The 20,111-nt window shown below is 41.7% G+C and overlaps 1 protein-coding gene across 2 annotated transcripts in view; it reads right to left on the minus strand.

Moving 5' to 3' along the window:
* GNG2 (guanine nucleotide binding protein (G protein), gamma 2) overlaps nt 1–11,090 on the minus strand; it is a 154,854-nt gene extending 143,764 nt beyond the window's left edge. Inside the window, exons 1-2 of one of the 2 annotated variants that reach the window (XM_011999729.1) lie at nt 11,060–11,090; nt 9,473–9,612 (exon numbers count right to left, since the gene is read on the minus strand). In XM_011999729.1, coding sequence (XP_011855119.1) covers nt 9,473–9,493 — 21 coding nt within the window. In that variant the 5' untranslated portion in view covers nt 9,494–9,612; nt 11,060–11,090. The remainder of the gene's footprint in view (nt 1–9,472; nt 9,613–11,059) is intronic. The other variant, XM_011999728.1, reaches the window with a different exon arrangement.
* Nucleotides 11,091–20,111: the final 9,021 nt, after the last annotated feature.

Here is a 20,111-nt window from a genome sequence, read left to right on the forward strand (position 1 = left end):
GGCTGAGTTATACTTTTAACTTTGTATCTGGCAATAATTAAGAGTGCTTTGCTCATAATAAGTGTTTGATAAATTTTAGCTTTTATTCTCATCCCAACTTTTTTCTCCCTATATCTAGGTATGGGAAATAATATTAAATGAGGTATGTTTCTTTCACAACTGATTTTTCAATTTATTTTTGTTTTATTTCATCAACATTAAGATGAGATCAGGCAAGGCATGGTGGCTCATGCCTGTAATCCCAGCACTTTGGGAGACCAAGGCGGGCAACTAACCTGGGGTTGGAGTTCGAGACCAGCCTGGCCAACATGGTGAAACCCCATCTCCGCTAAAAACTACAAAAATTAGCCAGGTGTGGTGGCAGGCTGCTGTAATCCTAGCTACTTGGGAGGCTGAGGCAGGAGAATCGCTTGAACCTGGGAGGCAGAGGTTGCAATGAGCCGAGATGGTGCCACTGCACTCCAGCCTGGGCAACAAAGGAAAACTGTCTCAGAAAAAAAAAAAAAAAGATGAGATCATTTAAAATCACAATACTGAAAATATTTTATTGCATTTATAAAAACAAACTTTTCATGATAGGTTAGCATTAAGGTTTTTTTTAATTGGGAAGTTGTAAGGAGCAGGAATAGAGAATCCTATACATTTGCTTTATGATTTTTTTTTTCCAGACGCATTTGTTTAAGGGCGTGTAGAGGAGAATGGAGTAGGGGAAGAAGTACATTAGATTTAATAGATTTTGGTTAGGTTATGCAAAGCCAGTGGTAAATGGCATACTGGTGCTTGCTAAAGTTGTGGCGAGGGGAGAGGACACTAATGAGGCAGGTGGTATATTAAAAATTAGTAATAAAACTTTGTGTGACTTTTTATATTTTTAAAAGCATTTTCATATACTTTATCTTATTTAACCCTCAAAGCAACATCATAAAACAGATTCTTCTGTTGCATATAGAATACTGGCGCAAAGAGCTCAAGGTCAATCAATGAATTAGCGACTTTTATAGAACAGAGACCACTTCCAAATCTAGTGCTTGCCCTGTGATACTGCATGACCACCACCCTAGCTACTGCTATGCATTGGGTGTTTTCATTCCCCCGCTAATTCATATGTTGAAGCCTAAACCCCCAGTGTGATGGCATTTGGAGGTGAAGTCTTTGCGAGATAATCAGGTCATGAGGGTGGACCCTTCCTGAATGGGATTCATGCCCTTGTAAGAGACAGGAGAGAGAGGATCATGATCTCTCCTCTGCCAAATGAAGGTGCAGTAAGAAGACAGCCTTCCGCAAACCAGGAAGAGAACCCAGACCAGACACTAGATCTGCCAGCGCCATGATATTAGACATCTCAGCCTTCAAAACTGTGAGAAATAAATTTCTATTGCTTAAGTCACCCAGTCTATAGTGTTCTGAATAGCATCCTAAACTAAGACACCTACCAAATCTATTTGTAATATAAGTTTCCCTGTAAGGCCCTTATCCTGAAACTTCTAACACTGGATATTTAAAGCTTCCTTAAAGTCCCTCCCAGCAAAAGACCTGAAAATTAGTAATGAGACTAATATTTACAATAGAGAAGAAAAAGAAACATAGTTTTTGCTAAAGTTTTCTACTTCGTTAAATGTTTACATTTATTCTCAATTCTAAAAGGAAGATACTTTGGGCTTTGGGAGCTTCAAAAATTTGGGTCTTTTCTTTATTGAGAAGTTATAGGTCAGGGGAGCAGTGGATGATCCTGTAAATTTACCTTAAAATGGTTTTCTAGATGCATCTGTTTGACTGTTTGCAGAGGCACACAGAACATGGGATTCAGGAGTGGATTAGACTTCGACGTGCCAGGTCGGCATATCTCAAATCAAAGGTAGGGGGTGGTGTGGGTTTTTGCTGAAGTTGAGAGGTGGGGAGAGGCAACTGGGGAGGACAGTTTGAAAACAACTATCTTATTTACCTGTATAGCCTTGGACCTCTGAAATATTATAGCTAAAGACAGCTGGGAGAACTGAGGTCTGCATATAAATAGTAATGTTTCTCCTTCTCGAGATGAAAGAAATGGAGTAAGAATGTAGGTTTAGATGCTAAAAGAGTCAAAAGCCTAGATGCCCAGTCTTTCTCTTCATCTCCTACTTTCTGGCCCTTTATGCCTCTTCTGTGATTCGATTAGTTCACTGCTGCTTCTTGCTTCTTACAGTAATTATTGACTCTCAGTTTCACTTTCACCTCAACTGAGCTGGGGGCCATTCATAAACATCAGGTTAACCTAGAAGCTTTCTCTTGTCTCCTCTTTTGCTAGTTCCTCAGAGAGGACATGAAAGGAGCCGACCCTCAGAGCCCTCAACTCTTTTAGCACAGAGTTTTGTCCTTAAACATTTATATAGAAGCGGGGTAGACATTTAGGATGTCTTTAAACCAGGTATATAATAAAGTATTCTAACTCAGAGCAAGACATAGCACAAATAAATCAAATGCCCTGAAGGGAATGGAAAAGAAAATCTATTTCCAGAATATTTGCATTCTATTAACTTCAGGTCAGGTACTCAACTTCAGGTCAGGTACTCAACAACTTTGCATACATTATAGCACTAGATGTGTTCCCAAATTCACTTAGGTGACATCTCCAATGCTTTCCCTCTTACCCATGGAAAGGATCCTCCTGGAAAGTAAAAATGGCTTTAGCAACCTCAGTATTGAGAGGGCGAGTGCCTGTCCTTACCCAGGACCCAGTGGCATTGGGATCCACGGAACATAGGAGCATAAGATAGAGGCAGCTGTCTTCTGACTTGTCACCCTCTGGAGGGAATAACATTAGCACCTCGCCAGCCTTTCATCTGCCACCTGTACCCAGCACTTGACACTTGTCTCCCAGCTGGTCGACAAGCTCTGTTTTCAGTCACCAAGGAAGGCCTCATTTCCATGTGGCTCTGACCTCGGCAGGGGAGTCTGTGGCAGGCAGAAGCCAGGCAAGTGCAGGGATGGAAGCCATTGCAGCGCTGGTATCCAGCCACCACAGCTCGGGGGGCCAAGTGCTGAATGCCTTGGGGTGTTCTGGGGGAACGTTAATGTATAGATAAGGAGGCATTTGCATCGCACTAGTTAATAGACAGGAATCCTCTGAGACAATTCCAGGTCGTCTTCTCCTGCCAGTCTTTAATATGCCCTTCTTCCCTCATCTCCAAAAGCTTCAATGTGTTATGTATTTCAAAGGCAGTTACTGAATGAAGGCAACATCCCACCAATCATTTTGTCTGCCTTTGTTTTTTGGTCTTTTCTAGAAATTGTCGAGAGAGCAGGGGCCATGTTTACTAACTCAGTTGGTATTGCATGATGAGGCTGTCTCAAGGGCAGTCTGATGCTATTGTTGAATGGATCTCAAGACACCTACTGTAAGCTATGGAAACACTGTATGGCCCCTACCACTGATATGGCCACATCATTGTAAAGGAGAAAGCAAGTAGCAGGGAAAGTTGGTGGTTCTTATGTGAAAGTAATTTCATTCATCATCACAGCAGATGGTACACAGCAATACTGCTGTGACGAACTGGTTATAGTGACAGGTGAGTGATAGTCTGTAGAATGTGGGTTCCCAGAAGCTTTTCTAAAAATCAGTATTACCATTTCTATGCCCCTCAAGCAATCACATCCTTCTATTATATCTGTCTGTTACTCCACAAATTATAACTTTCATCCCTTTAAGACTTCTTGAGCACTGTTAAAAATTCCTTAGGATGGTCCACATTTAGCTTTATCTGGCATCTCCACCTTTTGAAGAGGCATTTGGACTTCTCCTAAAGAGTTAGTGTAATGGAGCAAATGTTATTATTATATATTTGTATTCACAATCTTACCCTACTCCAGGATCTAAGGAGGACTCTTTGCCTCCTCCTGAAAAGATAATGAGTTGCCAAGAACTAGATGAACTAGCAGACACCTAGAGAGGGCAAAGTGATTTACATTAGAAGAAATTCATGAACAAAGAGGGACTGGAAAAAAGTTCAAAAAGGAAAGAGCCCATTAAAGGTGAAGATTTTCGTAGAATGTTTAGAAGAGAGATTTGGGGGTGGTGTGAAAATTGCTATGAAGAGGTACCAGAGGTAGATTTCCCATGAAATTCTCACTGGTACTGACCCCCTCCAAGTCCTTCAGGCCTGAATAATGTCTTTACATATTCATTATATATCTTTCTTATTTTCAGAGCACCCGTGCCCCACCCCCCAAATTATATAAACTTTAGGCCCCATAAGCTTTAATCTTGATTGGGTCTATAGAGAAATAAGTTGTAAGGTTGAGAAAATTTTTCCAACCTCTGAAAGGCAAAATAGATGATTGTGTACCTTCCTTGTTATGCGAAGACGCTGTCTAGTAGGCCTAAGGGTCATCTGAATTCAGAAGCGTGTAAAATTGTCTGACTTACTAACAGGTATTTTTTAGACCATTTTTGCCTATTGCTATGCTCTGTGTCTAAAACCCCTTACTTTATATATTGAAGCCCTCATCTTCAATGTGATGGTAACTGGAGATGGAATCTTTCAGAGGTAATTAAATTTATGTGAGGTCGTGAGGGTGGGGCCCTTATAATGGAATTACTGCCCTTATAAGAAGAGACACTAGAGAGCTTGCTTTCCCTGCCTGCCTTGTGAGGACACAGCGAGAAGGCAGCCATCCGAAATCCAGAAAGAGAACCCTCAATGGAAACTGATCATGTTGGCACCTTGACCTTGGACCTCTCAACCTTCAGAACTGTGAGAGAATAAATTTCTATTGTTTAAGCAACCCAGTCTATAATATTTTGTTATGAAAGTCCAGCTAAGACACTGAGAATAATTTTTACTCTAGAGAGATGCAAATTATTTCTAAAGTAGAAAAGATAACCCCAAAGATAGTTGTTTATTGCCCTGTAATAGTTTTGCATCTAATTAACAATCATATTTCTCCATTTATGTTTGCTTTCATTGACTATATATACACATTATATTCTCTTATCATCATTTGAAGTAGCTTCACCATTTTTTAAATTTTTTATTTGTTTCTTTTCCTGAAACGGAGTCTCACTGTTGCCCAGGCTGGAGTGTCAGTGGCACAGTCATGACTTACTGCAGCCTTGAACTTGAGGGCTCAAGTGATCCTCCCACTACAGCCCCCCAAGTAGCTGAAACCACAGGTGTGTGCCACCATGCCTGACTAATTTTTGTATTTTTTGTACAGACAGGGTCTTGCCATGTTGTCCAAGCTGGTCTCGAACTTCTGGGCTCAAGCGATCCTCCCATCTTGGCCTCTCAAAGTGCTAGGATTACAGGTATAAGCTGCCATGCCCAGCCTCCCCATCATTGTAATGAGTTAAAACTTTGACACATGCTCACTATGTATTTGTATAGGAATTCTCTTTTTTTAGATTTTGCAAATAATACTTTTGACAGTGAGAAGAGAATCTTTAGGAATTATGTTGCATATTGTATAATGTATTTCACTTTGGTTTCACTTTATGAGACTTCATCAAAGATTTTAGATTACTTTTTAGATGTCAGACTGTGATTTATTTTTGAAAATAACAGTATGCTGGCATTGGTCATGAAGTAATTCAATTATAGCAGGGCTTCTCTAGTGATATCAAATGTGAATTTTGTTTTGAAGTCCACTTCCTTACAGACCATGAGATGAGAAGGAAAAAGTGCCAGATAATTTCTAACTACTACAAAGAAATGAGCTTTTCCCTTCCTTCTCTCAGAATTGGTTGCTCAAACAACATATAGTGCTTTCATGACCCCTTTTTATTACCATAGTTCTCCCTATTGCTTGTGGTTTCTGATACTGATAGTCTAGATTTTTATGGATCAAGGCTGTCTCCCTTGCTGTCCTTTTCATTTATATCATCCTTTTATTTGAAAAATATGTTTTGAGCATGGGACATGTGCCAGACATTGTTCTTAGTACTGGGGACTATGCAGTGATCTACACAGGCAATAATTCCTGTCCCATCCTCCTGCAGATTATATTCTACTGGGGAGACATGTAATAAACAAATAAATACAGTATGTTAGATAATAATTAGGTGTTGGCAAAAAATGTTTTTAAAGAGGTGGCTAGAATGTGCTAACACAAAGGAGGAGGAGGTTTATAGGAATATTAAATGCAGGGGCCTCTGGGAATGTGACATTAAAACTGTTGGAGTTAAATAATTTTTGGAGTTGGAGAACTAGCAAAGCAGAGATCTGGAGGAGGAGCATTTCAGGCAGAGAACATGGCAAGTATACAAAGGACTTGAGGCTAGAGCATGCCTGGTGCATTTGTGGGCTAGCAAGGAGGCCATCGTGTGGCATGAGCAAAGGAGAGAGAGGCAGGACACAAGGTTGGAGACAAATAGGGCTGAGAAACAGCTGGTGCTGTCAGGCCTTGTCAGCCATTTTAACTATTTAGCTTCTGAACTGAAATTCTGAGTGAAATGGACAACTTTTGGAGGATTTTAGAGGAGGAACTACATAATCTTATGTTTGAAAAGGTGCACTTTTGCTGTGATAATGAGAGTTGACTGGAGGCGGGACAATGATGAAAGCAAGGAGGCTTATTAAGAAGCTATTTCGGTAATTCAGGTGAGAAACATTGGCAGCTTGGACCACAGTAGAAGTAGTGATGAGAAGTGGTTAGCGGCTGAATATATATTGAAAGTTGAGCCAGCAAAGTTTACTATGGATTCAATGTAGAGTCTGCAAGTGGAAAGAAGACATGAATGGACTCTGCTTTTTGGCTTGAGTAATTGGAAGGATATGTAGCGTTGTTATTTGCTGAGCCAGGAGAGATGCAGGAGGAACAGACTGAAGGTAAGATCAGGAGTTCCACTTTGAACAGGTTAAATATGAACCATCCAGTGGAGATGTCCCAATAGGCAACTGAAATTTGAGACGAGTCCAGGTGCGGGGTCTTTGCTAAAAATATAATCTTTGGAGTTATGAGGACAAAGATGGTATTAATAGCCATGAGAGGAGATGAACTCATTAAGGGGGTATAGATAGAGAAGAGGTCCAAAGACTAAGTTCTGAAGCACTCCAGTATTTTGAAATCAGTAAGACGAAAAAGAACCAGAAAAAACTCTACAAAGGAATGGCTAATTGTAGAGAAGGAAACCCAGGAGAGTGGGGACTCCTGGAAGTCAAAAGAACCAAGCGCTTCAAGAAGTAGGGAGTGGACCGGGCAACGGTAGCTCACGCCTGTTATCCCAACACTTTGGGAAGCTGAGGCGGGCGGATCATGAAGTCAGGAGTTCAAGATCAGCCTGGCCAATAGAGTGAAACCCCATCTTTACTAAAAATACAAAAATTAGCCAGGTGTGGTGGTGCACGCCTGTAGTCCCAGCTACTCAGGAGGCTGAGGCAGAAGAATCAATTGTTTGAACCCAGGAGGCAAAGGTTGCAGTGAGCTGAGATCGTGTCACTGCACTCCAGCCTGGGCAAGAGTCCATCTCAAAAAAAAAAATAAGAAGTAGGGAGTGATCAACTAGGAGCATAGGTCAAATATGATAAACACTGAGAACTGGCCATTAGGTTTAGCAGTGGATGTCTCTGGTGGTCTTGATGAGAGCAGAGTTGGAGTGGTGGAGGTGAAATCCTGACAGGAATGAGTTTAATGGAGAATGAGACGGAAGGAATTGGAGACAGTATAGGTTGATACTTCTTTTTAAGGGATTTACTCTAAAAGAGAGCAGGGGAACGGGTCAGTGGAGGGCAATATGGGATCAAGATAGGGTTTTTTATTTATAAGGATGGTAGGAAATAGCAGTTACACAAATTCAGGTCTGTAGTAGGTGATGAGTTGGGTTTAGCCAGAATGGGGGTTGACACATGAGTACCCTGGAGCGAAAGAAAGACAAGTAAGATGAGGACATAATAATGATGAGCTCTGGAATCTGAGCTAGGTAAGGAGGGAATAAGGGTTTGGGGGCCTTGTAAGGGATAGTGAAAAGGTGGTATGACCAATAACTTGCAGGCATGTCCAAGAACTGTTGGATTTAAAGAACTTTTGGAGTTGGGGAGACAAGATGACTGAGAAGGGGCTGCCATGGATGGTAACAAGACTAGGCTATACCCCTGGGAGTGGACAGCTGAGTCACAGGAGGACCAGGTCATTGGAGGACTGAAAGGCTAGGTAGGAGGAGGATGCAGCTATTCAGCCAGCATGTGCCTTGCTGCCTTACTGAGGTGTTCACAGCTGGTGTCTGTTCTACCGATCAGTGCCTTTGTCCACTTGTTATATATTGTGTATATTATTCCTGAGCAACAAGGAATCCAAAGCATCATCACTGTGGACCTTGGCATTCCCAAGAATGGTGACAAGAGTGTTTGGGGAGTGTGACGGTAGAAGAGAGCTAATATCTTCAGACAGAGAGGGCCTGTAATGTCTGCACGTCAAATTGCCAGGCAGCGGGGATATAGAGGGGGTAAGCCTCTGCTGTCCCCAGCCCTGTGCCCCTGGGGTGTTCCTGAAGGGTGAGGGCAGGGCTATAGGGGCAGGAAAAACCAAGAAGAAGGGTTCCTGGGGAGGAGAAGAGGCCTGAAAATAGTAGAGTCAGAAACAAATTTCTCCAGCTTCACAGTCCGGCCTTAGACCAACCCAAGCAGTTTCATGGGTCTGTAAACTAAGCTACATCTTGTGGCTGTTTGGATGCCTAATTCATACTGGTAGAATGCATTCCAGAATCCTCAGTGTGGCCATGGTTCAGACAGACATCATAAGCCAACCACTCAGCCCAGTGAAAACAACATGTTTTCTTCTGCTTTTGTGATTATCTCCTTGTTGTTTTGTGATTATCTCCTTGATTTATTCCTTCCTCCTTTTTTCCTCCTGCCTCCTTATCAGTCAGAGCTAGGATAAGCAATATCAAAAAGCTGTCAAGGTTCTTCTGGTCCTGCTTTCCTTTATGATAACAATTATGCCCTGGAACCATTTTCAGGCAGGCACAGCTCCCTGTTGGGGGAAACAATCCGGAGCTCAGGGAAGTAGGAAAACCGCCTGTGTGAAAGCACTCACCGCAGACCAGGCTCCACCACCTCCTGTTCACCTTGAGGCGGCTTCCCCAGTCCTTGCAGCTTCCCTGCCCAGGACAAAGCAGCCTTGCCGGAGACTGTGGCTTTCACCACACAGTGACTCAGCTCCCCTGGGGATGGTGGCAGGACTGTCTGGCACAATCGGCCATAGTGGCACCAAATAACTCACATCAAGGAAGCTAGTCGGTTCTACCAAGCCCTCTCATCCCAAGAATGCAGGGCCACTGCCCCCAAGGCATATGGTGCTTGCCTTCCCCCGACCTTCTACAACCCAAACATCTATCCCGGGTTATTCTCTCATCTTCCGCAGCTTTATACTCCCTCCTGGGTCCTCCCGCTCTCAGACTCTCTCTCCAAGCTCTTAACCTTTCCACCATTCCCTCAGAGAATAAACACGTCAAGGTTTTCCTCTTTGCAGTATCCTTCCACCACCATTCATTGAAGCCTACCTTCCCCTGAAGGTGCACCATCTCTTGCTTCCCTCTCCATTGGAGGCTGCTGTTTCTCCCGCACGCCCCAAGAACGGAGGCACAGGTTGGGCTCAGGATTCATCCAGCTCCACAGCGCTGCTTTTCCGTTGTGTGTAATTCTGGGATATGTAAACATATGCATGGATGAACATCCAACACACTAATCAACGCTTTAATTCTTTGACCTCAAGGCTCAAAGCTGAGCTAGTTATAGTCTGGAACTGTATGACATCAAAAAATACCAGTCCTAGCTTTCTCACTACATCTGTTCTCAGAGGGATCACCGGGACCATGATTCCTTCTTTTCCTGCTAATTCAGTGATTGTCCAACTTTAGCAGGTATCAGGATCACCTGGAAGGCTTGTTAAGGCAGATTGCTGAGTCCCTGCTCCCACAATTTCTGGTTTGATAAGTCTGGAGTAGAGCTCAAGTGTTAGAAGTTCTAACAAGTTCCCAGGTGATTTTGATACTGCTAGTTTGGGGACTACACTTCGAGAAACACTGTTCTAGTGTATGTGCCCAATATTTTTCAAACTTGTCTTCATGTTAGAATTACCTGGAGGGCTTTAAAGAGTATTGACATCTGTGCCCGTGCCCTACTCCTAGGGATTGTGATTTAATTCACCTGGGATGTGGCTCGGGCTGTGGAACTTTTTAAAGATCCCCAGATGATTCTACATACAGATAAGTTTGGGAACTGCTGCTATCACCGTCTAGCCTCCCTTCCTTTCCTGCCCACCTTGGAGGGTGTGGTGAATTACCTGAACTACACCTCCCACCTGCATCCTTGTGTCAGCCTCACTCCTTCCCCTAGGAAACCTCGGATCTGTGTCAACTCATCTTCTCAATGCTCCTAAGTACTAGCCATCAAGCATGGCTGGAGAAAACCTCAGAGCCATCTCATTCTGTGCCTAATCCCAGCTGTGCTTATTTATGGGTCTTTTAACTTATCCTTGGTTTCTCGTGTCTCTCCTTCACTGATCATTCCAAAGCTTCACCATTCTAATTCATCGTTTTGAACAATTCAGGTGACCTCATCTCCTACTTCAGCAAGTACAATTGGTCCCATCAGGTGTGATTTCTTTCTATATTTTACTCCATCCAAATAACTAGCTTATCTGTAGCCACACCCTTTCTTCCCTCTTATCCCTTCATCTCAGAGATGAGGTGTCCCTGTTTCAGGTCAATGCCTCCATTCTGCCACTCACATCACTGCACTCAGCATGATTAATGGCATGTGTACAGTTGTTCCTCAGTATTCACGAGGTGGGGGATTGGTTCTGGAGACCACCCCTGCCTCCCAACCACCAACACCAAAATCTGCAGATGCTCAAGTCCCTCATGGAAACTGACTTAAAATTTGCATATAATCTATACACATCCTCCAATTACTTTAAATAATCTCTAGGTTACTTATAATACCTAATGCAAAGTGAATCTTATGTAAATAGTTGTTATATTTTCTTTTCAAAATCTGCATTTTTTAAATTGTTGTCATTATTTATTTATTTAATATCTATTTTTGATCCCTGTCTGGGAACCTGCAGATAGGAAGGGCCATGGTACCTTCGGCCATCCACTCTTGCTGGCTCTGCATGCTCTCCTGCAACCCTCAGCCTCACTAGACTTTAACTCTCCCCCTTTTCCTATCACTCTCTCATATGCATGACAGCATCATTTCTCAGCTCTTGCTGCCCACTGATGGCTGATTCAGAAGGAGGAGTAAATCCTTCCAGATGCCTCTTTTAAAGGCTTTTTAATTTGGTATTCAGAATTAAGATCTTTCTCTCTTTCTTGCCATGTAAAAAGGGGACTCTGCTCATGCTGTCAACAGCACGCTTCTATTTATTTCTGGAACCCGGCTTCTTTGCTCAGTATGCTGGGCACTAATGAGTAAAGCTGCCCTAGCAGCATAAAGCATTATATTAGTGATGCTTTTGCTTCCAACACGTATTTACCACTCAACAAAGGCAGGCACTTAGCTCTTGCTGGCACAATGAAAAAGCAACAAATCCAGCAACCCTTTGGGAAACCAGTTGTCTGAGGATTTGAGGGTCTCCTATCCACATGGTGACAACTCTAGCAAAGGCAGGAAAGAAAATCACACATACACACATAAAGGAAAACGACAAAAACACAAACAGGAAACCGAGTACAAGAAGGAACAAGGCAGACAGAAGAGTGTCTGCATAGTTTTGTTTATCCAACTAACACTGTTTAATAAAATTTTGTATAGGAATTGTGCTTGCATTATTAGTACTGTGGCCCACCTGGCAGATTAGATCTCCAGTTCTAGGTGATGTGTAGTGGATTTCTTTCACTGTGGCTTTGAAAACGTTAACATTAGTTTAAAACAGAGTGCTACCATTGCTTCTTTTTAAAAACATTTCAACTTTTATTTTAGATATAGAGGATACATTTGCAGATTTGCTGCAGGAGAATGTTGTGTGATGCTGAGGTTTGGAGTATGAATCTCATCACCACTGTTGCTTCTATTCAAAATACAAAGTAGGGCTCTGTGCGGTGGCTCACGCCTATAATCCCAGCACTTTGGGAGGCGGAGATGGGTGGGTCGCTTGAGCCCAGGAGTTAGAGACCAGCCTGGCCAACATGATTAAACCCCGTCTCTACCAAAAATACAAAAAAAGAAGAAAAATTGCTTTGTGTGGTGGCACACACCTGTAGTCCCAGCTCCTCAGGAGGCTGATGCCAGAGGATGGGTTGAGCCCAGGAGGTGAAGGTTACAGGAGCTGAAATTGCACCACTGCAATCCAGGCTGGGTAACAGAGCCAGACCCTGTCTCAAAAAACAAAAACAAAATACAAAGTAGGTCAGGAGGAATAATTGAGAAAGCTTTGGTATTAATTTTCCTCATAGCAGATTTAATAGAAAATATATTCATATAAAATTATATATTATACATATATTAAGTATGGTATTTATATAAAATTTCTTATCTTGACATTATATAAACAGTATTAAAAGCATGATGCATAAAAGAAATAATAAATTGGACCTTATCAAAGATAAAAGACTTGTGCTTCAAAGGACACCATCAAGAAAATGAAAAGATGAACCATAGACTAAGAGAAAACATTTTCAAATCATAATCTGATAAAGAACTTGTATTCAGGATATATAAAAAAACTCTTACAACTCAATAATTTAAAAAACCATTTTTTTAAGTGGGCAAAAGCTATAAACAGGCATTTCATCAAAAAAGATATAGGAATGGAAGTAAGAGCACGAAAATATGTTCAATATCATCAGCCATTAGGATAAAGCAAATAAAAGCCACAATGAGATGCCATTCCACACCCAGTAGAATGGCCATAATCAAAAAGACAGACAATGTTGGTGAGGATGTGGACGAACTGGACGCTTCGTGCATTGCTGGTAGGAATGTAAAATGATACAGCTTCTTTGAAAAACAGTTTGGTGGTTTCTTTCTTTTTTTTTTTTTTTTTGTCTTTTTTTTTCTTTTTTGAGACCGAGTCTTGCTCTGTCGCCCAGGCTGGAGTGCAATGGCATGATCTCAGCTCACTGTAACCTCTGCCTCCTGGGTTCAAGTGATTCTTCTGCCTCAGCCTCCTGAGCAGCTGGGACTACAGGTGCACACCACCACGCCTGGCTAATTTTTGTATTTTTAGTAGAGACAGTGTTTCGCCATATTAGCCAGGCTGGTCTTGAACTCCTGATCTCATGATCTGCCTGCCTCAGCCTCCCAAAGTGCTGGGATTATAGGCGTGAGCTACCACACCTGGCCTGGTGGTTTCTTAAAAAGTTAAACAAACTTATTGTATGACCCAACAATTCCACTCCTAGGAATTTTTACGAGAGAAAAAACTCATGTACAATAGAAAGACACAGATGTGAATGTTCATGGGAGGATGATTCATCATAGACCAAACTGGAAACTTTCCAGATACCCATCAGCTGAAGAATTGACCAACAAAATGTGGTAAATCCATGCAGCAGAATAATATTCAACAATTGAAATGAAAAAACTACAGATTCAGACCACAACAGAGGTGAACGTCAAAAACATTCTGCTACGTGAAGGAGGCCGGATATACAAAACAGCCTATCATATGTATGATTCCACTTACATGAAGGGTTCAGGAAAGGCAATTTGTAGGGACAGAAACAGGTCAGCGTTTGCCTAGGGCTGGGGGTAGGAGCCAGGATTTACTACGGACAGGCATCAGGATACATTTCGAGGTGACAGAAATGCTCTAAAGGTGGATCATTTTATTTATACCTCAACAAAAACTATTTTAAAAAGCTAACAGCTCATAGTTCTTTAAATCACTAGTGAACGAAACTTCCATTTGTAATCACTATTTTAAAAACATGGGTAAAGACAACGCTCTGAGAGAAGAGGCTCTGAGTAGTTCATGCCAACGGTCAACCTGTGCTTGACCAGACTGCTACAAGAAACTGGCATTAACACCCAAACTGAGAGGTCTGCATTTCTCTGTTCTCACTTCTTTCCAAGGTGAGAAAAGCCTGAACCTTTGAAAAACCTGGACAAGCCATAAATCAGAACAACATTCTTGGAAAACAAGGCAGCTAACTCATGTCTTGCCTGGTGCCAGTTCATTTTGCCAGCATCATATATGATTATAATTCAAGCTTGCCTCGTTCATCCTTAAGGGCCATCAGACCACACAGAATGAATGCAGTGGCAGTATTTTCTTGTCAGGGATTGTACTGAAAGGTGTGTGTGCAGCACCAGTACCATCCTCTGCATGCACACCTCTCACGTGCAAGGCAATGAGCCAGGCTTGTGGGCGTGAGGAGGTGACGCAGCCTCTGTGCTCAAGGAATTTGTAACCTGGCTGGAAAAGCAAGTTGAGAAATGGTCATTAGGAAACAACTGGTAAATGATAAGAAAATGTTGTAAAATCAAGTTGAAAACCTCAAAATCTAACAGAAAGGAGTTGCACTACAATATGGTTTGAGTTGCTTCCAGCTTGAATATTCTACCATTTTTTTGGAGAAAAATCTTGGTTTTTGTATAGGCTATGTAGCCTACATAGCCACATAGGCTGTGGCTGGGTAACTTAAGGATTTGTTATGTTTCTGTGACAACTACTTATTTAGTGATGCTTTTTGGTCTGTTTCATAAATTGCATGAATTACAAGATTGTTTCATTTCTAAGTCAAGATCTCATCAGTAAAGCTGAGCCAAGTGTGTGTGTGTGTGTGTGTGTGTGTGTGTGTGTGCAGCTGCAGTATGTTCCGTCTCCCTCTCTCTTTTCTTTTGTTCTCGTATGCCCTCAGTTCGGCATGGCAATGCTGATATTATGAGAAATAAAGTCATTATATTATAACTAAAAAGAGAACAACATAAATTTCCCAGGACCGTGCATACAGTAGCTTACCTTGGCCTACCGAGGCAAAGCAGAGGTCCTTGGCAGGTGGCCCTAGGTCTTACACTTGAGTTTCCAGACAAAATCCAGATCTGTTAACCAAAGGCAGACAAACGTCACATGTCCTGACGCTCTTGGTCCACACCCATGGTGAAAGGAATGACCTCATTAGTGATTCCTCTCCTATTGAAAAGTCACCCCTGACTTTTGAGTAAACGTATGAACTGCATACATTAATAAGGCAGCCTAGAATTTTGCAGACACATTTGCATTCCGTTTATATAGAATTTTTATATTCTTTAAAACATTTAGCAATTTGCAGAGAAATGAGTCATTGTTTAACGCAGGGTCAGGATTGAGGTCTGGGTATGAAATGATGCAAATTAAAATTACATCTTCCCCATCTGCTCTCTCTTATTCCCATCTCATTGTATTTATAGACCTCCAAAGAAATGTAAGTGGCAACATCATATCTAGGCATTGCTAAATCAATCTTTCGTACGTGTGAATGCTCCTGGGCCTGAGAGGTTCCATAACCACACTCCTGCTTTTTCTATTTGCACCTGCACCAGCCAAAGATATTTCCAGAAATAGGACTCATTCCTGCCACCAAGGCCTAACTCATACTTGGCCCACCCTCTCCCCACCTCCTGGGATGTCATAGCTTTCACTCATGTTCTAAATTACGTTATAAGGTTTACTTCATCAGAAACATTATCGTGGCTTCCTTTTAGCAATCTTGTCTTGAAATGCAAGTCAATGCAAAATATTGTAATGTTATAAAAATGATGCTTACCCGACTGCTTAACTCTCAGGAAAAAAAAAAAAAAAAATTAAGTTAGATCTTTTTTTCATATGACATGCCAAAATAAACTCAAGTGGATAAAAGCTTTAAATGTAAAAGTACAACAAAACATAAAAATAGTAGAAGGAAAGGTAGCTAAATATTTGATTTATGGATAGGCCTTTTCTAAGGTTAAAATCAATAGAAGAGATTTATGGATAGACAGGCACTTTTTAAGGTTAAAATCAATAGAAGAAACCATAAAGGAAAATATTGGGTTGACTACATAAACAGTAAAATCTCCTATATATAAAGATAGTCATTAAGAAAATTAAAGAGTAAACACTAAGCTAAGAAAACATATTTATGAAAAATATCAATAAAAGTTAATGTTCTGATATTGAGAACTTACATAAATCATTAAAATGGTAACATTTCTATAAAAAGTAATATCCCAAAGGGCATAAACAATTTATTATATAAAGCCAATTTATAAATGACAATTTAAAAATGCTGAAGTCTTCAATTTCATTTTAAGTGAAAAATAAAAATTAAAGCAATGGTCAGATGTGTGTGTGTGTGTGTGTGTGTTTTAAAAGATTTGTAAGTCAGCTAGTAACTTTCCTAGTGTTGGGGGAGAGTTCAGTGAGAAATACCGTCTCCTATTTGGTGAGAGGATGAACTGATAAAAACTTTCTGGAAGGCATTTTGACAATATACATCAAGTGCCTTTTAAATATTCACATACTTTGACAGATTAATTCCACTACCAGAAATTTACATTATGAAACACAGACAAGCATATGTAAGGATGTTATTTACAACTTACAACAAAGTGGAAACAGCCTGAAAGTCCAACATTTGAGGAGTAGTTGAATAGACTATGGAACAACCATAAAATGGACTTTTACTCCGTTAGTAAAAATTATTTGGGAAATATTTTAAATAGCACGAGAAAGTGTTTCTAATTTCATAATGCCTGAAGGAATCTGCAGCAGTATAAAATGTAGTTCAGTTATGGAAAATGCATTTTAGAGAGTATAATAAACTTGTAAAATATTAATAACTGTACTTCTGAGGAGTGGGATTATAGCTGTTATTTATTCTTTATGCTTTCTGTATTTATCAAATTATCTTCCATCCATAGCCATCTGTTTTGTAAGAAGGAACAAAAACATTTTTTCATAATAATACAATAAATATTTAACAATATAAAAAGATTAGGAAATTCTTAGTAGAAAAGCAGGATTCAAAGTAAGTGTAGACCAGGCACGGTGGCTCCTGCCTGCAACCCCAGCACTGTGGGAAGCTAAGGCAGGAGGATTGCTTGATGCTAGAAGTTTGTGGCCGCAATGATTTTATCACTGCATTATTCCAACCTGGCCAACAGAGCAAGACCCTGTCTCAAACTAATAATAATAATTAATCATAAGAATAATTGCAGTATGACTGACACATGAAATCTATACATGGCAGATTCTGGGATGACTCACTGGCTTCTGGCTTACAAATGCTGGTGTCCTTTAAAAAGAGAGAAATTCCATTTTGGGGTGAGAGACTGTCTCCCATTTTGACCATGTTGAGTTCGGTGTACCTGTGGGATATGTGAGTGGAGATGTCTCAAGTTGTGTAGAGTTTGAGAGAGAGAGAGAAAGAGATTGAGATCTAGGCTGGAGGCAAAAGCAGAGATTTGAGCTGTGAATTTGAATGAAGGACCAGGTAGAATGTAGAAAGTGGAAAATGGAACCTAGAGCTTTGGACGGGGCTCAAAGGAAAACAAGCATTTAAAGAAGAGGTGCCTGATAAGAAACCCCCCAAAAAAACACACAGGGGAGAGTGGGGTGCAGAAGTCAAGGCAGAGAGAACTGCAATTAATGGTGCCAAGTGCCACAGCAAGTGCAGAGAATAGAACTGAAGCGCACTGCAGGGCTCAGGGCATCTATTAAATCTGTGTGAGGAGAAAACAAGGCAGGAAGCCAGTTGGAGAGATGGGGAAGAAGACAGGGTTGCAGGGATGGTGGGGTGTTGGGATTGTTAAGGTCCAGGCATGTTCCACTAAAGTCAAGAGGAGACCCACCATGTGCCAGGGGTTAGGGTAATGGTATAAAGGAAAGACATATATATTTTTTGCCCTGACTGAATTTAAAATGTTATGAGAAATACAGGAACACCCAAATAATGACCTACTTTTCTATCAACTTCTTCCAAAGTTAATCTATGGTCACAAAATGTAAAATGTCAGCAGAATGGCGGCCAGCAACAGATACCAGGCCACCTGAAACCTGAGCCGAGAGCCCACCCAAGCTCACATAATGTCATTGTCAAAGAGGTGCCATCCTCTGTCACATCCAGTCACACCTCAACTATTCTGCGCCAGACTCATTTAATGCTCTCTATCCCCAGCCACCCTGGATCGCTGCCAGGACAATATTGTCATCCGCGAGCTCTGTCTGACACATTGATCAGTGCTCCCAACAGAAAAGTGGTGTCCACATAAAGGACAAGTAGACACAGATCTGCTCACTGCAGGTGTGCCTGCCATGATTTCTGGAAGCTTTCTTGGAGCTGAAGTGAGCCCAGTAATGCAGCCAGGCTGTGACACAGCAGGCAGGTAGACCAGATGTGGGTGCGGGTATAGGCAGCTGCAACTTCCATTCCATTGTGAAGCTTCTGAGCGCCCGTAATAGTCATTTGCATACTATTCTTGGTACTGACATCGGGTTGTAGTTGCCCGGTGTGTTTTTCCTTCCCATATACATAGTTGACCCTTATAAGGAGGAGAAATTAAATCTACTTTTGCATGTGCCCCTCAGATTCCAGCACATTTTACATAGTGTTTTATATAGCCCATACCCCTTTTCCCCTTTTTCCTGCTTTGAATCCAGACATGATGTATGAAACTTGAAGCCCACCTTGGAACCACAAGGTCACAAGCATGAGGGAAAGGTCAAGAGCCTCACCAGATTGCTGACCATGACATCATCAAGCCACTGAAACTGTGCCAGCAGCCAGCTAAGGCAATAATTTATATTGTGAGAGAGAAATAATTCTTTGGCTTAAGCCACTTGTAAGTCAGGTTTTCTGTTTCCTGCAACTAAATGTAATCTACCCAGCCAGCATCCACTCTCCTGACTTCCACACCACAAGAACCCCAGTTTGTTCAGCGCTCCATGCCTTCCTCACTCAGCTAGGTGCCTCAGGTGACACTGACCCCATCTCTAGGTTGGGGGTGGCATTGATGGCCAAGGGTAATTTAATTTCATTTTCCTTGCCAGTATTGAATTAAGGAATCAATGAAGCATGGAGGGAGGATGAAACCTGATGGGCATCGGGGACAAGGTTCCCATGATACAGCAACAATAAGAGTCTCTCTGTCCTTCCTGTGGATATTGTGTCCAGGTTTGATACCTGGAACTGTTGCATCCTGCTTCCCTGAGGATGAGGCTGGCACAAGACATGGTGGGGTGAAGAGGTAAAAATAAGCTGGATCCTTGTTGACATTCTTACTCTGTGGAATCAGCCAGCCTTGATGCCTGTCTAGCCCCTGCGTGTCCTGTTCAGCAACAAGGTAAATTTATTTTTATTTATTTTTGAGACAGGGTCTTACTCTGCCTGGAGTGCAGTAGTATGATAACGGCTCACCGCAGTGTCAACCTCTTGGGCTCCACCGAAACTCCCACCTCACTCTCCCAAGTAGCTGGGATCACAGGTGTGCACCACCACACACAGATAATTTTTCAATTTTTTTGCAGGGATGGTGGTCTCCCTATGTTGCCCAGGTTGGTCCCGAACTCCTAGGCTCAAGCAACTCCTAGGCTCAAGCAGTCCTCCCACCTTGGCCTCCCAAAGTGCTGGGATTACAAGCATGAGCCACCACACCCCGCCAAATTCTTTATTTTTTAATCCAGTTTGAGTTGAAGTTTTTGTTACTCACCCCTGAAAGTATATTTACAGAAAATGAAGACACAGAGAATGGTTTAGCCTAAAATATGTCCTGAAGTAACTGTTCATTTTACCTTGGCCAATCTGACCCAACTAGAAGAATGCTCTGATTTATTAAACTTGTGTTTCTAAGTAGGGTACAGAAATCAAGCCAATAATCACAGATTATCTTCCCTCTTGTGGGATCTTAGGGTAAATGAGTCAATGAAAAATAATATTCTCGCTTCTGATAAGACTTGAGGAAGAGAGAACAGTGGATTATTTCATAATAGGAACTGGGGCTGCTGCAGTTGGTATTTCATAGGCTGATACTCTCTATGCCCTCAAACCCTCTCCCAGTCCCTTCTGGGACCATAAAGGTGAAGACCCCAGTGCATGGTCTGCGGTTGGCAGGAGCCATTATTTCTGTGTCTCTGAATAACTTTGTCCCAAGGAGGGGAATGCCTTGAGATGTGGCAGGTTTATTTAGCTGTAAAAAGGACTCAAAACTATGTGTTGAATGGATAAGGGGGGCGGG

This window comes from Mandrillus leucophaeus, unplaced genomic scaffold (assembly GCF_000951045.1).
Source record: "Mandrillus leucophaeus isolate KB7577 unplaced genomic scaffold, Mleu.le_1.0 Scaffold60, whole genome shotgun sequence".
NCBI lineage: Eukaryota > Metazoa > Chordata > Mammalia > Primates > Cercopithecidae > Mandrillus > Mandrillus leucophaeus.